At 40.8% G+C, this 17,002-nt stretch overlaps 1 protein-coding gene across 1 annotated transcript; it reads left to right on the top strand.

Annotated features, from left to right (window-relative positions):
* Positions 1-4,691: 4,691 nt before the first annotated feature.
* LOC117263278 (gasdermin-E-like) lies at positions 4,692-16,154 on the top strand. Its single transcript, XM_033636517.2, has 10 exons — positions 4,692-4,964; positions 6,414-6,652; positions 6,828-7,020; positions 7,277-7,454; positions 7,725-7,845; positions 9,334-9,450; positions 12,287-12,408; positions 12,643-12,802; positions 12,936-13,006; positions 14,703-16,154. Exons 2-10 carry the CDS (start codon positions 6,442-6,444, stop codon positions 14,934-14,936), a joined length of 1,407 nt encoding a protein of 468 aa, XP_033492408.1. The 5' UTR covers positions 4,692-4,964; positions 6,414-6,441; the 3' UTR covers positions 14,937-16,154.
* The last annotated feature ends 848 nt before the right edge of the window (positions 16,155-17,002 follow it).

The following is a 17,002-nucleotide window of genomic DNA, read 5'->3' as shown; positions in this document are numbered from 1 at the left end:
TACCTACCTAGACAATATATCAAAACATCAGTCAATACTTCTGCGTATACAGTAGCAGAAGTAGACAAATGAGAACTACATGCAACACAAGGACACAGAAACAAAAAGGAAAATGTCTTCAATACCCCTTCTGTGAGGACCAGGCAGACCTGACGCAGTTTGGTCTGCAGTATCTCTGGATGGTGTCGTGCCAGAGCTCGGACAGATTTACATCCATCCATTTTCTTCTCCCTATGTTTACATGAGAAAAATGAATGAACTTTGGTAATCATTGCTTTAGGAACAACAGACTCTTGTGTCGTTGCCGGCTATGCTTTTAAAATCTCTCTCTACACTTCTGTAGTGTTGATGTCCTACCAGTCATCTGAGTTCAGCTGCTCGAAGCAGAGGGACAGGCTCTCTGTAGGTCTGGCCAGAGGCTGGAGGTCCTCCTGATCTGAAACAGCCTTTGCAGGGCAGAGTTTTGTCCCACGATGTGGTCCTTTTTTATTGGGTGGGGCAGATGTTGATGGAGGTGCTGGAACCTTTGGTGCTTTGGCCAGTTAAGGTCCCACGACAAAGTCCTCTTCTGTTAGCTGTTGGTTGAGGCGCTGAAACCTTAGGTGCCATCGCATGGGTCCTTCTGGGGGCAGCTGGTGGTTTGGGTTGATGATGGATAAGCTGGAACTTCTGCAGCATCTTAGTGAGTTCCTCCATCTTGGTTTGCGCTGACTGGAGCTTGTATCCATCAGCTACCTCAGCTCAGTGGGAGTATGTGTGTCCACAGAGCTGAGGGAGGAGTCTGGGCTGGGGCTTCTGTCACTGGCTGTCAGTAAGGGATCCTCTTCATCCAACGTCTGGTTGGTCCTGGATTTCAGACCCATGTTTAGTCTGGGCACACATTTAATGATTTATCTATTCTCTGTCTTCCCCATGCAACATTTCCAATTTTCCTCATGCTTTTATCAGGATCCATTGGAGGCATTGGCCAGTCAGGCAGTTGACCTTATGGTTCAGCCACTCTGCTCACCCTGCATATGAATCATAACTGAATGACTAGGTCCACAGGAATTGTTGAATCTCTGTCAACAAGCTGTTGGAATGTTTGAATGAGGTCATGTAAGTTGCCTGAATGGAAAACTATGTGCACATCTGTATCCTCAAATTAAATAACATGATTGTTGTTTTGTCTATAACAGTTTCAACCATTATCCATATATTGTACTACTTACATATATAAATATATATACATATATATGTGTGCGTGTGTGTGTGTATCTATATATAGATATAAAAATATATGACCCCTCCTCAACACAATCTCTTTCTCTCTGCCTGTCCCATCCCTCCTCCACACACATGGCCAAAAAGTTTTTTTTTGGTGGAGTTTTTCCTTATCCGCTGTGAGGGTCCTAAGGACAGAGGGATGTCGTATGCTGTAAAGCCCTGTGAGGCAAATTGTGATTTGTGATATTGGGCTTTATAAATGAAATTGATTGATTGATTGACCTCACCTTCTGACGTTTTCCTTTTTGGTCAGATTCACAGAATACAGTTTTATACAGTCCATGGCAGCAACAGCCATGTTTGCAGCAACAGGGTTACTATATAAACTCAATAATATCTTACTGGAAACAAATCTAACATGTCAATAAAATAAATATTCCTCCTGACATCACAATAATGAGTGAAGAAAGTATTGTTATATCAGCATGAAGACAAACATCAGTATCAGTCATTCATCCTGCTCTCTGTCCCCCGTCTACTGACAACAATTGGAATATTTACACACGTTAGGAAAGTCACTTATGTAAAGGAGGAAAAGTAAGGGGCCCAAGATGCTGCCTTGTGGAACTCCCATATTACAAGTTAGAGGGGTAGATGTTACCTTATCGATTTTAACAACTTGAGACCTGTTAGATAGATAAGAAGAAGGGATTTTTTTTATTAGCTAAATTAGCTAAATTTATTCAGCAGAATCTGATGATTCACTGTATCAAAGGCTTTGCTGAAGTCAACAAAAATGGCTCCAGTGACATGACCTTTGTTGAGTGAGTTTTATTTGTTCAGTAAATATCAATAGAGCAGACAGGTAGTTGATTGGGTGGAATGGAAACCATACTGGAAGTCACTGAGGAGGTTATTGCTTTCAAGGTGAGTGCTAAGTTGGTTGTAAAGGATTTTTTCCAATAAATTTGATAATACTGGAAGAATGGATATTGGCCTGTAATTTGAATCCAGGGTTGGATCCTAAACAGGGGTGATTTGAGCTGTTTTCCAGTTGGAGGGAAAGATAGAGAGCCTGATACAGTGATTAGTCAGATGTTGGAGAAGAGGCATAAGGCTGTCGGCATGAGTCTTTAAAAAATCCATGTTAAAACCATAAATATCACAAGCACAAGAGGTTTTCAAGGAGTTCAAAATGTTAAACATTCCATGCTGTGTAACCTCAGAGAAGGAGAACTGGGGGTTGTAGAAGGAGAAACAGATGTAGTATATCATGAAGAATCAAAGTGAGATGCCAGTTCTTTAACAGATGTCACAAAATAATCATTGGAAGCATTTGCAATCTTTTCAGTTTCAGTAATAATGGTGCCTTGTACAGAAATTTGAATGTTGTCATTTTTATCCTTTTCATATTCACCAGTGATGACTTTGAGGGTCTGTCATAGTGTTTTAGGTTTTGAAGCAGTTTGGATGATTTGTGTTTTGAAGTAGGCAGCCTTGGCTTTGCGCAGTTCAGTACTACATTTGTTTCTGAACTCTATGAATTGTGTTTTACTTTCTAAAGTTTTTGAGGTTCGATATAAATTGAGGGAGAGAGTCTTCCGTTTTAGTAGTTGCAGAATTTCATCATGTAACCATGGTAGTTTGGACTGTTGGGAGTGTATACTGTAAGCAGAGGTATATGTTTTGCCAGTGGATTCCACTTTGTGATAAATCAGGATTTGTTCTGGGTTTTTGGATGATAATTCATTGCTCCAATCAATGTCTCTAATTTCAGCATTAAATTGTGACAGTTAAGAATTTGGTATTTTTGAGATGAAGTGGCGAATGTGGCTTCAACAGTTTTCGTTACAGTGTAATCAAGAGAGTGAACTGATATTGGGGTGTGTATTACTCCTGCCATTGTGTGTTTAGAGGATTGATTAGTGAATATAAGGTCAAAGACTGAACTGCAAGTGTTAATGATTCTGGTAGGCTCCTTGATTAATTGATAGAGACCAAGCTTTATTGCAGTTGCTTTCAATGATTTTGATGAGCTCTCATTACAGTCCAGGTTGATATCACCCAGTGTAACAATCTCCTTTGTTTCAACTGATTTAATCAGATCAGTGAGCTGTAATAAGAAATCACTTGTACTGATACTGGGGGGCTTATAGGTGACAATAACTGTAATTGCATTATAATGTGTGAAATTTACCACCAGCTGCAACTACTCACTTTCAGTAACAATTTTAGCTAAGTAATGCTATTTCAACTGTTTATCATTTACTTTCAGCCAATTATTTCAAAGTTTATTAATGACTTTTCACTAACTGATGCTATTTCAACTGTTTCAACTGTTTTGTTACTTTTAGCCTATTATTTCAATGTTTACTCATCAGTGTTAGCTAACTAATGCTATTTCAACTGTACTGTACATAGTCCCCTATGGTAGCTATAACATGATGCAGTGCCCTTCTAATGGAGAAAAATCATGATTCAACACACTATCTGGTGCATTTTAAATGTAGAACACATGGTTCAGTGCCACATAGACTGCCCTACATGCTCGAAAACTTTTTGCACACTGGTGCCCCACCACATGCAGCCGGAGTGAACAGCCTGAGCCTCCACTTAAATAAACAAGTAGCCTAATAATAATACAGCAATATAAATAATAAGTACATAGGCTAATTACTTTTGATACTAATGTACACTTTGCTGATAAAGTTTTATCTTGAGTAAAATTTATGGATACTTCCTCCACCACTATTGGCGTTGGCTACGGCACCCTCAGCAGTGTGTTACAGTAGTCTTGAACCGGCTGTGACTATAGTGTTTGTGCATGTGGGTGCATCCATACCTCGGGGTAACAGAGGGCCATTATCTCTACATCTGAGTGACAACTCCCTGTCAGCTTTTACAAAGTTACTACTTATCACCACTGGTCATATTCCAAAAATACACCCACCCACTCACACACACTTTCTTCTAACCCCATACCTTACATCATTTCACTTTAAATCTGAACCCCCACATATTATTTGTGGCCATTAACAACGCTTATATAGACATGGTTCCTTTTTAAGGAGATTTGACCATTTAAAATGAGGTTTAACACTGAAATGTCAACACCTGCCACTGAAAAAAAAATCTTTCACTAAGCTACAAAGGTGTGCCTCCTGAAAGGATGTGGTGTAGTTGGTGGCAGTGTGTCATAAACCCCCCTCTGCTGGCCTACTTTCAAAAAAACACATTAGCAGCAAAATGCACTGAATTTACTTTAAAAAACAGGGCAAGTCTGCTCATGTTCTGACACACACACACACACACACACGCACGCACGCACGCACGCACACACACACACACACACACACACACACACACACACACACACACACACACACACATACATACCAGAGTTCATGTGATCATAATTAACTCTCCAGTGAGAGTGGGCGGAGGAAGCGGCCTGCGCCCTCCTCTGTGAAGTGGATAACTGTACTCAGTCTCTCTCCCACCATTCAGCCACAGCTCTGACCGAACACTGCTGCTGTCCGCTCTACCTGCGGTTTATAGGCTATTTTATAACGGACCTTACACTGTTGAAAAGTGACACTGTTACATCAGGAGGACTTCTGATCCGCGTTTGGACAACTTGGTGTGCTCTTACGCATGGCAACATCGGTGACGTTCCAGGAGTGACAACTGAGCGGACCGGTGCTCTAAACGTGCGACACTTAATCCGTATTTATAGAGCTGTTTAGAAGCTATTTGAGGTAAGTGACACCTTTATTGATAAGTAGTCATTTGTCTGTGTTTTTGTCCCAGTCCAGGCTACTGGAGATAACCAGTGATGTCTGCTTGTTGTGATTTTTCCCCACTTTTTTTCTTTTTCATATTCATAATCCAAGTCATGCGTGCGTAAGGCTCGCGCGCAGCTGATCTCACTGTGCAAGCACGCGCGCCTCTCAGCTACTGCAGCCTGGTTACATTAGAGAAAAAGTGGACTGCCGGGAAATACACACGCGCGCTGGCGCACGTGTCAAGTGTGTGTGTGTCTGTGTGGTTGTGTGTAACAAACGGAAAGAATGTTGTGAGGCCACTGACCACTGAGCTTTACCAACTGTTTATGTTGGCAAATAGTTTTTATTATAAACTGTACTGTCTTTTATTATTATTTTTTAAATCTTTTTCTTGCTATGGACCAAGAGTGTGACGTCACACGAGCTTAAAGGTGGATAAAAGCCTACTTTCCTTAACAAAAAAAAGGATACTGCTTGTTGTTTGCTTTATGGTGATTAGCCAAGTTCCTTAGATTCCTTAGGTATCTAAGGAACCGTTATATTTTCCATTACTGCATAGCCCAGTCTTGGTGACTTGCCACCTTAACCTTGTGAACTATGTTTAAATCTTACATTTAATGTCTTTTTCCCCTCTTGTTTCAAACTAAACAAAAGAAACATAAAATATTTAGAAAAAGCATAGCTGAGCTTTGAATTTCGAGTTTGCGTAAAGGTAAAAGTCCCCACTGACATTAAAACAAGGGTTCAATAATTCAGAGCAAATGACTCAGCAGTGGGAAAACGTGATAAGGGGATTTTGTGTTGCTCTTATGCAGGAGAAGGTGGTGGCGTTCTTGATTCACTCCCCTGTTTCATATTTATTTCCCTGACTGGCCCCTTCTTCTGTCCTCCAGCCAGTGGTGCAGTCTCTTGTGTAACATTTCTCAAACCAACAGGGACACGGCTCAGACTTTCTTCTGTTCTTTTCCCCTCTCTTTCCTGACAGCACAAATCCCACTCACGCCTGATTACTTTAAATATTTAAGCTGTGAAAGCTGAGCCAGCAGAATTAGCGATCCAGGGTGTGTGTGTGTTTATTTTACATGCATGTGTTTGTGGTCACACTAATATGTTAACAACATCCAGGGGACTTCCTTTTTGCCTTGTACATCACCGCCAACTGTTAATTACAGAGTTCTGTGGGGTTCATGCATGGTATTCGTAAACACCCACACAGGGTCTGCTTAGCTTCACTGAGACTCCTCAAACTTGCATAAACGATCTAGAGGGGAAAGCTGGGGAGAATACCAACTGGAAATCACCCTTAGTGGTTAAGTAGCTGGGTAAGAGCACACCAGTACTCTTGTCTTTGCTCTCAGTGCGTTCCAGTGGACAAAATAAGCTCAAATTGAAGCTTTAAAAGTCTCTCTTCTCGTCTTCCAGCTGTCTGCAGTCCTCGTCCGCTGAAGCCATGTTTTCCAAAGCCACTGCCAACTTTATCCATCAGATTGACCCCGAAGGAAGCCTCATCCATGTGTCCCGAGTAAATAACTCAAAGAAACTGGTTCCCATGGCAGTGGTTGTCAAACGCAACCGCATGTGGTTCTGGCAGAGCCCCAAGTACCAACCAACAGATTTCACTCTCAGTGACTTGTTGCAAGGCGACGAGGTGCTCAGTCCTGGTAAGTAGGCGTGCCGGTACGTTCTGTTTGTAGTGGAGAGAAGTTGCTCAAGTATTACACATGTAATATTTTATTTCTGTGCCAGCTACTTTTTTTGTTAGACACATACACACACACACACACACACACACACACACACATTCATACATAATGCTTACATCACATGTGTCGTCAGTGGTGTCTGAGACAGAATTCTTGACCTACGAGGGGACGTTTAGAGACACACTCTCTGGGAAGCTGGACGCTGAGGCTGGCTCTGTCAGCCTCGCAGTGGAAGGAAAGGGCTCATCCAAGCTCCAGTCATGTTTTGGCAAGCTGAAGAAAGAGGAACTGGATGTGAAGAAGCTGATACGGGACTCCAGCAGCAGGTGTTAAATAATTCCTCTATTATTTGCACATTGTAACGATGACAGGATGATGACATGATGATTCATTACTGATGAGATGAGCACTATAAATGTTGTAAGACATCAGACATCTGACACCTCAAAGCAGTGATGTGCAAACTGCAGCAGATCAGTAGTGTCATGTTACTTAAATATACTGCACTGTTCACACTTAAACGCTACACACTTACACTACGTTGTCATTGTAGATTAAAAAAAGTTTCTCTCTCTGCATCAGGCTGGTGGACATGCAGAACCCGTTGGTGCGGCAGCTGGAGAAGAGAGCTGACGTGCTGGCAGTGGTGAAGGAGAGGATCCTCACCACCAAGACCTGCTCTATCACCCAGACCAAAAAGGAGCAGTGCCTCTTTCAGGGGATGCTCAGGCTGGTGGCCATGCTTGGGACCCCTGCTAAGGTGTGTGTGTGTGTGTGTGTGTGTGTGTGTGTGTGTATGTAGGAATTTAATAAAACATACTAAGTAGTTTGCTTCACTTTCAGTGCCATGACCATTTCTAGTAAAATAAATCAGTTATTTTTTATTAACATTGTTAACAGTGTCATATTCTGGGGGAAAGATTTTATATTTCTTTATTGTTTGGTGTTCAGCAATTTAAATATCAGATTTGTAATCCCAAAAATATGTCTGTCTGAAATTACACCTGTGTGTATATGTGTGTATTCTCAGGTGTGTGCGAAGACCAACAATGACATTGAGTCGGACAGTGATGTTTCCTTGGAGATCCCCTCCGGTACAGTCGTTGCATACAGCATCCTGGAGCTGGAGATTAAAAAAAATGGACACTATAGTGAGTTTCTGTGTGTGTGTGTGTGTGTGTGTGTGTGTGTGTGTGTGTTGTTTGTTACAGACAGGCAAACTGAAACCGGTTGTAAAAACAAATTTCTAGGAAGGAATGTGCGTATCAGAATGTCACTTCTCCATTCTCTCCAATGCAGCTAAATCCTAGAAACACTGATGTGTTGTAGCCTTGCATCTTAATTATTGTGCAAACTGTGGATTATACTGCGGACGCAGCAAATGACACCATGTCTACCATAAATATTTAATGGAAAATGGAAGCAGAGCAGACGGTTAGGCAGACATCCTCAATTACAAGTAAGCAATTAAAGGAATACTTGGTATGGTAAAGTTCCCTCCATCTCACCAGTGCCCAGATCTCCCTGCTCATTTCCCTGTTCTTTGACGCCATGGGAGCTATGGGGTATAACACATGTGCAGTATAACTGGATGGCACTAGTAAGAAGGGATGGATTCAGCTCAGGTGCTCTTTGGGTGCACTCTTTTTAGCTTCTTGAGCCCCGTTTCCACCAAACACTTTCGGTATGGTACCTTTGGAGCCAAAAGTAACCCTTCAGACATGGTACCTAGACCCTATCATTTCCATTGCAAACAGTCCTCTTAAATGTGGACGAGGTTGTTGTCACTCACTGCTCCATCCAGCACTCACTATATTTCCTCATTACCAGTGAGACAGATGGAAGTCTGCACCTTGTTTATCGTCCACACAACGAGGCTGCACATTTTCAGAACAAAATAAAACAGGCTGCAGTGAGAGTCTCTTTCCATGGGATATTTAAAAATAGCGACTTTGTGCATTTAGTCCTTCTCAGGCAAGCTCGGGGTTTAGTGTGTCGGGGCCCACAGGAACAACACTCCATGATGCTTTTTTTTCTGCAAGTGAGGATTAAAAGTGTATGTCATATAAAAGTTAATGGAATGGTCAAAGTTACCACAGTGAAATTTAGGGTGCGCTGATGGATTCATGTCATCAACTCATACATTCAGTAACATTACAAGTAAATGTTCCACCTTAAAAGTCGTCGGCAGTCGGCCCAGTGAATAAAGTTTTTCTCTGACTCCAGCTGCTGCAAGAGGCAGCAAAACATGCTTCATTTTATAGTTTCAGTTTACTATTAAAACTACCCATGGTATGAACAGTGGTTACATGAGTCTCAAAACCAGCCACAACTCACAGTAGGGAGCATTTATTTGTCTGGTGCGGCGCAGTACATTCTGGTAGTTGTTGGCTCTCTACCTCTTGAGCAAAAGCAAATGCCACAGCCCTTTTCTTCAGTTTTCTCAGGTCACGTAGCTCCAAGTATTTGCATCTCTCTACTGCATAGACAGCCTGGTTTTATGAAACGGCCATCTTCCCAGCAGTGAAATACTTCTTTTAGGCTGATGTGGTTTGATTGTGTCTGTACTAATATGCTTGTGCACCTGTGGGTCCATTCTACTGTAACTATATTATTTATAATATTGTGTGCATTTTCAGATATATGTCTACAGCCTGGCACAATAGGAGGCATTGAGCAAGACTCGCCCATGTCTTGGACATCCCAAGATTCCTCAGATGTGGTGGACAGCATGGGCAATGGTTCTCTGCAAAATGGTTTGTGTCCATTCATTCATACACTGGGAAATACCATGACGGTTACTGAACTATCATTGACACTGCCCATTTCTTTGTGTTCTGTGAGGAAGTTAAACGCATCAGTGAAATGAAAATGAAGTAGGTTCCCTTTTCTTCCTCAGGTGGCACTGTGGATTCAATGACTTGTTTGCACGGGTTGTTTGATCTGAAATATGTTTGGGCTGAGCAGCCTCAGCAGCACAAACTGCAAGTTAACTATCTAGAATAATTATGAACGTGGAATTACTGCAACAGTACTTCAGTATACTGCTCAGTGGGATTTATTAATATCTCAGTTGTAGTAATGTACACCATTTTATGCTTTTATAATTTTGCCAACGTCTGTCAGCTTTCTGCTCTCAGAAAGCTGTAAACTACCATATCAGTTGATCCCAGCTGAAGGTGAGAACAGGAACAAAGTCAAAGAGGGCACACCCCTTCCAAGGTTACATAATCCTTTAAATGTGGAATTTTAAAATGTTTAGAAGTCAGTTCATCTGCGCCTGGATTTGGATCAGCATCAGAAACATGGTGATAAATATAATCATGCAGACTTTTGGAGAATAAGAACATTTGGGGGGAAAGTAGGGCTTTTTACAGAAGTAAAATTGTGGAAATTTTTAAGTGAGTCAGAGTCATGACCGTCAGTAAGGTCCGTTTAAATGTGTCATTCATAGAAACAGAATTTCAACGGTATCATCACAATGTAGCTGTAAATGCATAAGAAGAATTATGGTAATAGGTTGAGCCTACAAGAACTCGCTAACGGTAGGAAAACTGAGATATGACAAAAGAAAAAACCCAAATGGTTATATTTAATCAATGAGCAACAACGCCCAATAGCTGTTCTAAAATGACTGTAAACCACGGCCTGTCATGACTCACTGCTTTTTATAGAACAGTCGCAGTGGACAGGGTCGGCTGTTTTATGCATCTTTGGCAACACAGAGCCAAAGTTCACCGATATGGACTCTAGTGTAGACCGTTTCAAACTTCATAAATATTCTAAATTGATCCCTTTGTATAAACAGTTAAACCCGGTGGTCTTACCCATCTGATGGTTCTGCTATGCTTATTTTATGTAGGCTACTGTGTTGATTTGCCAGCTTCCTTGATGAACCAAATCTACCGTAAAACAAAAGCTAAGCAATACACTGATCAGCCAAAACATTAAAACCACTGGTGGGTGAAGCGAATAACATTGATCATCTTGTTACAGTGCAATATTCCATTGGGAAACCTTGGGTCCTGGTATTCTTGTGGATGCTACTTGACGTGCTCCACCCACCTGAACACCGTTGCAGACCAAGTAAACCCCCTCATGGCAATGGCAGTGGTTGATGGCAGTGGCCCCCACAGGAGAACTATGCACCCTGGCACACCACAAAAGAATGACCCCAGGAACAGGACAAAGAGCTCAAGGCATTAACTTGACCTCCAAATACCCCAGATCCCAACCTGATTAAACATCTGAGGAATGTGCTGTTACCCCAAAGGTACCCCGATCCATGATGGGTCCTCCCTGGACAGAACTTGGCTCTGATCTGTCAAGGCAATGAACACAGGACCTCTGGAGGGTGTCCTTTGGTGTCTGGCATCAGGGCGTTACCTTCAGATCTTCTGAGTCCAGTGGGTTGTGAGGTGGGGTAACAACACATCTTACAGATGTTTGATCAGATCGGGATCCAAGGAATTTGGAGGCCAGGTCAATGCCTTAAGTTCTTTGTTTCATTCCTCGGCCATTCCTGAGCCGTTTTTGTGGTGTGGCATGGTGCGTTGTCCTGTTTGGGGGCCATTGCTACTGGGGAGTGCCGTTGCCATGAGGGGGGTTTACTGGTCTGCACTGGTGTTTAGGTGGGTGGAGAGTGTCTGGTGGCATGCACATGAATGTCAGACCCAAGGGGTTTCCCAACAGAACATTGCACTGTAACAAGATGATCAATGTTGTTCACTTCACCTGTCAGTGGTTTTAATGTTTTGGCTGATCGGTGTATACTGCCGTGGACAGGGGCCACAGCAAAATGTATTTTAGCCACCTAAAAAAATCATTTGAAGTGTATGCTATACTTGGACACTGTTTCATTTTATGTACATGACCTGGAAGGTTTTGTCAACAAATAGTGTGATTCAGTCAAGACCTATTGTTTCAAGAAAGAAAAACAAGTTCTCATCATTGCAGATCCAAAATAATCACATAATGTACCGTCGGCAACTATTATGCTAGCTGTCTCCGAGTTGTTGTCACTTGCCAGTAGGCAGGTTACCTGTAAGTATTCAAATCGCAATGCAACAAAAATAATATCCCTAGCGATTCACAGCATAGCTATGGAAAACAAATAAAAACATGCTAGCTAGCTAAAGTTATATCGTTAGCTTATCATAGATCATTGATGTAGTATGGCCGCTTGGGATGGAGATCCGCTGCGAGGGTCCTAAGGACAGAGGGATGTCGTATACTGTAAAGCCCTGTGAGGCAAATTGTGATTTGTGATATTGGGCTTTATAAATAAAATTGATTGATTGATTGATTGATTGATTGATTGAGATAAAAGGCAGGTGAATTGGGCGGCACAAATGACAGGGATCTATTCAACGAAGCAACAGGACACAGTGGGTTCCCTGGGTGCTCAAACTTAAAGCCCTTGAGGCCTTTTTCCAGCATCTTGGTGGTTTTTCTGCCTTCATTGAATGACAGCGCTGCGTACTTCTGACCATTTTCGTCCTGATGGATGATAAATGATTTGGACTTCAGTTGGTGGTTGCCCTCTTTAGCTTCACTTTTGAATCTGACGCAGTATCTCCTGTTCTCTTGCAGGGTCACAGGAGATGGACCTCTCTCCTCTGTCAGAGCTGCCCCAGTCAACTCGATATGCCTTGTTCAAGAGACTCCAAGAAATAATGCGGGACAGAACTGCTCTGTCATATATGGAGTGTTTGGTGAGTGACTGAAATGACCCCAACACTAATACACTACAGGTTTGTGGTGGCCTTGTGTCCATTTGGGCTTATCTCTACAGGGGACACATGGATAACTGTGTAACAAATAACTTTCCCAAACGGACACAGTCTCCCATAACCAGTTATTATTATTATTTATTTAAATACAGTATATTAAGGTAAAAATCACATTTACATTTTCGTTTTCCATTCTTTTCTGTACCTCTCTGTTAGCTGGAGGACTTGTGCAGTGGTGAAACAATCGATATGGAGGAGCTGTCGGAAAGTCAAAGAGAATCATTGGCAGCCATACTGGGCCAATTGGCGGAGAACAGCCAGAGTGGTATCCCTCCCCACCTAAATGCGGCTCACCTGTTGGTCAGTGCCATGGAAGGTGAGGGCGAACTCTAGACTAAGGAGGGCGGTAAACATTTCCCCAACAGTGCTTTGAGCAAAACGAGGTCGTGCTCAAAAAGTTGTTTGCGACAGTTTAACATGTTTGTGTTCTATATATGTTGTTTCTGTAGAGCTGCCTGATGAAACTCTGAGCCTCTTGAGTGAGAGCCAACCTGATTTTCTGGAGGCCCTCGACACACTGGTTAGTAAACTTGTTTCATTTACTGCACACCATTACACCGTTGAAAATATTGAAAGTGTTACACACACACCAAAAAAAAAATACTGGGTCAGTTTCTACCCAGTCTGGGTCAACTGTAGTACCCAGTACTGAGTCAGTCAAGCACCGACCCTAAACCACTTAGACCACCAATCAAACCCAAACATGTTATTTTGACCCAGTTCTAAAACCCCCACACCCTGAAACTGAAACTCTATGTTTATTAATATTTTGTAATACGGGCTGTTCTGAGGAACTGTTCATACACATACCTACAGTATGACAAGTAATGCACCAGAATTCTTATAAAACCCAAATAATCATGAGCCAGTAATTCATGAATTACCCACATAATCGAGAAGGTTGCAATACTTTGACCAATGTGCTGATGGGAGTAAAGAAGGAAGTAGTGTTAAGAGCAAATCCCTGCATAATGCGGAATTTATACTTCAGCGTTGAATCGACGCCGTAGCTATGGTGTAGGCTCTGCGTCGACATCGAGCCTTGCCGTAGCTTGATGTGCACCACCCCAGAAATGTAACTACACCTCACAGCGACACAGACCTGTCTATTTTTGAACAATAAATTATGAAGACAATAAAGCCTCCACAAAAATAGCATTTTAAGTCTTGTGTGTGATTTATCCTGGCTTCATATGAGCAGAGGAAATCTCAGCTCATTGCTAGGCTAATTTATACAATGTAAAATGCCAGGCGCTAATAACGTTAGCATGTTGTATTTGTTTGGAAAACGTGTTTAGTATATAACAGTTGTTTTGTCAGTGAACCTTGTGAGTTGTAACAGAGCCGAATTATGTGCTGTTACCTTTATTAAATGTTGCTGTTGTCCCTGGTTTTACATGTGAAGAGGAAAAGATTGCTGGCTGCTAAGCTAATTTATACAATGTGAAAAACCATAGGCTTATGCTAATAACATTAGCATGTTGAATTTGTTTGGGAAAAGTGTTTAGTATAAGACAGGCGTCAGGTTGGGAGGTGTATGGGTCAAACAAACACAGGACTTTACCCCAGGAGACCAGTGATTGTGTCTTGTGTGAATTCATGTGAATTGTGATTTATTTTAAGGAACGTCGTCGCCACATTTCTTTTGCAAACCTAACCTATGGAACTTTACTTTCCGAAGCCTTAGCACAGTAACTTTACGTCAAGCACGTAACATGATGAAGCCCAACCATTTTTCTAAAACCTTTGTGGCATGACGATGCCATTTGTGCGTTTTTAATCCGTTAGATATTGCACAAACCTTTGTACGTACATTTTCATAAGATATCATACAAACCGTAGAATGACGATACAGTATATTATAATATAGTATTTAAGTTATTATAAGTTATTTATTTGAGTCTATCAGTGCAAAAAGTGTCACTTATTTTAGAAAATTATCAAAACTATTTGATTTTGCATTGTCAAAAATAGTTTAAAGGGATAGTTTGACATTTTGGGAAATACGCTTATTTGATTTCTTGTCAATGCAGCTAACAGGCTGCTGGTTGTAGCTTCGTATTTATCATACAGACATGAGAGAAGCATTAATCTTCCCATCTTTCTCTTGGAAAGAAAGTGAATACGTAAATTTCCCAAATATTGGACTATTCCTTAAAGGAAAATAAGATTTAAGCCCTTTAAACTTACATCTATATATATCTACATCTCACCAGATGTGCAGGTTGCAGAAGAGCTGCAACCCTGTCTCCATCCAGTGTCTTCCGGTCCTGCTGCAGGACAACCAGGCCTTCCAGCTGGCAGAACGGCTGCTCAGCTCTACGAATGTGAGTCTGAGGAGGGACGGCGACAGGCTGTGGAGGGAGACAAGAAATGGAGCGAGAGTTCTCCTTTTGGTCCTCTGTCTGAGCATACAGGGATTGTCCCTGCTGTGCAAAGGGTTAAAGTAGTCATAACGTCTGCACGTGCACTTTCTTTTCTTCCTTTCTTTATATTACATTCTCTTAATTTCTTTCTTTATTGTGATGTTTATTGGGACTAAGCTCGCTGCTGGTTGTTGCATAAAATCAACATCACTATATTATTATTTTTTAAATGTTGTTTACTATTGCCCACAGTATCGTACAGATAATATTATATTGTTTATTCATTCATATAGTTTTATTACTTAACAAGCAGCTCATATTTTTGTAGAAACAAAGGAAATATATATATTTTATGTGATGACTTCAGCGCAGCTCAAACAGGATTCATAGATGTCTCACTCTTTTAAAGCTTGTTATCCATGAAGGAGGTTTCTCATTGATCAGGCACCTTACAGAAATGTGTCCTACAAATTATTGTTTTTTTTATTTTTTATTTTTTTTTTTTTTTTACAAATCTAGCTTTATTTTTTATTCTACATTTTTTGCACATTGTAAGGTAGTTCAGTGACCCCAGATCCACCGGATCTACTGAAAGTACACCCTAGTTAAGCTGAAAAATGTTCGGATTTGTTAGCTCAAGAAATCTTTACATGTGGTAGATGTCAAGTTTGGCAATTAACAACAAAATGTAAGACTTGATCCATGCCAGCCATACAAAACATTAATAACATTGATACATTTATGCTGTATCCTGATTTTGCACACCTGTTCTTGCCAGGTTCTCTATTTTAAAGTAGGCTGCATTTTATTTACGCTGCTCCTCCTAATCAAGAGATTTGCTATAACTATGTTATTTATCAAGAAAACTATATATTTAACCTTCTTTCATTAAAATGCAGTATTGATGTTATGTGTATTTTCACAAGCTAAAAAGTGTTTTTGCCATACGGCCTTACAGCCACTTGTTTGTCCGTTAACATTATAACTTATCGTTGTTTGCAAAAAATACCTGTACTTTATACTATATTCAAACATTCTGAAAAATCCTTGCATTTAAGTGTCATTGCTCTATCAATGTGTATTTTGTTGTCCTTACAGATATGGGAAATAAAGCTTTTTTTATATTGCATGAACAGTATCTCTGAAAGATGAAGAAATGTGATGCATAATGAGGAGCTGTGTTCAATGTTGTTGGAAGTATTTAAGAAAAATGTTTACTCTTGAGGTCAACCTCTGTGGTCTGTGTTGACAAGCTTTATACAATTAAACTTTCATTGTATTAAAAATCTTTATACATTTTAAGATTTAGGTTTTCTTTTATTTAGAGAGAACAGGATTTGTCTGACACTGCATGCATATGTGAAGCTGGATTAAATTAGTAGTGAGCACTAGCTTTCAGAGGGATTAATCAAGAAAAGTCTGAGGCAATTTATGTATACATAGCCTACCAGACACACCATCTTCACCTCTGTAGAAGACCGTGCATGCTTTATGTTCATACAGTGTACACCCACAACGGTTTTCACTTATGGCTGATTAGACCTTTTTGTCAGTGCAGTGTCTGCGTGTTCATAGACCATGAAAGATTCAGTGTTGCTGCACCTGTTAGGCTGAAACAGTTTAAACCATTCAATTGGTGCATTTAGCTAGCGAGGCTCTATTACCAACTGAGCCAAGAGGGCAACTATCCCACGGCCTCAGACACCCTGTGGCAAACTGGAGATGGAAAAATGTGAATAATTCCTACATTTAAAGAATTTGCACCTCTAAATTACAATATCAGTTGCAGTATCTATTTCCTTATGGTTTGGCCTTGTCTTGTTTGACATGCTGTCTTAAAAATCCAGTTTGAAGGCCTTAATTATTTTAGTTTCTATCATTGTTTCTTGATATGTATTCATGGGGTCAGATGATATAATTTCACCACAGACATTCTGGTTTGTTTGGTGTATATAAAGGAGCCGTCTGTTTGGTACTCTGAACTTGATGGGAAATAATGTGTAAACATACAGGGAAACAGTGAACGTGCAAAAAGAGTGCATTCATTGAACATGCTCATACAGTATTTTTGGTAAACGGTAAGCTGAACACATCAGTTTGCAACTTATAAACTTGAATGTGAGCATCATTCACTCAAGCCTTAGTTATCT

Source organism: Epinephelus lanceolatus, chromosome 16 (assembly GCF_041903045.1).
Source record: "Epinephelus lanceolatus isolate andai-2023 chromosome 16, ASM4190304v1, whole genome shotgun sequence".
NCBI lineage: Eukaryota > Metazoa > Chordata > Actinopteri > Perciformes > Serranidae > Epinephelus > Epinephelus lanceolatus.
Note: the sequence above shows the minus strand (reverse complement) of the source record. Positions and strands in the feature narration are given on the sequence as shown.

Excerpts from the sequence above, each read along its gene's own strand:
- LOC117263278 (XM_033636517.2), top strand. The coding sequence starts at position 6,442 with ATGTTTTCCAAAGCCACTGCCAACTTTATCCATCAGATTGACCCCGAA. Across the intron at positions 12,803-12,935 it reads GTTGGTCAGTGCCATGGAAG|AGCTGCCTGATGAAACTCTG; the intron begins GTGAGGGCGAAC and ends TTGTTTCTGTAG. Across the intron at positions 13,007-14,702 it reads TGGAGGCCCTCGACACACTG|ATGTGCAGGTTGCAGAAGAG; the intron begins GTTAGTAAACTT and ends ACATCTCACCAG.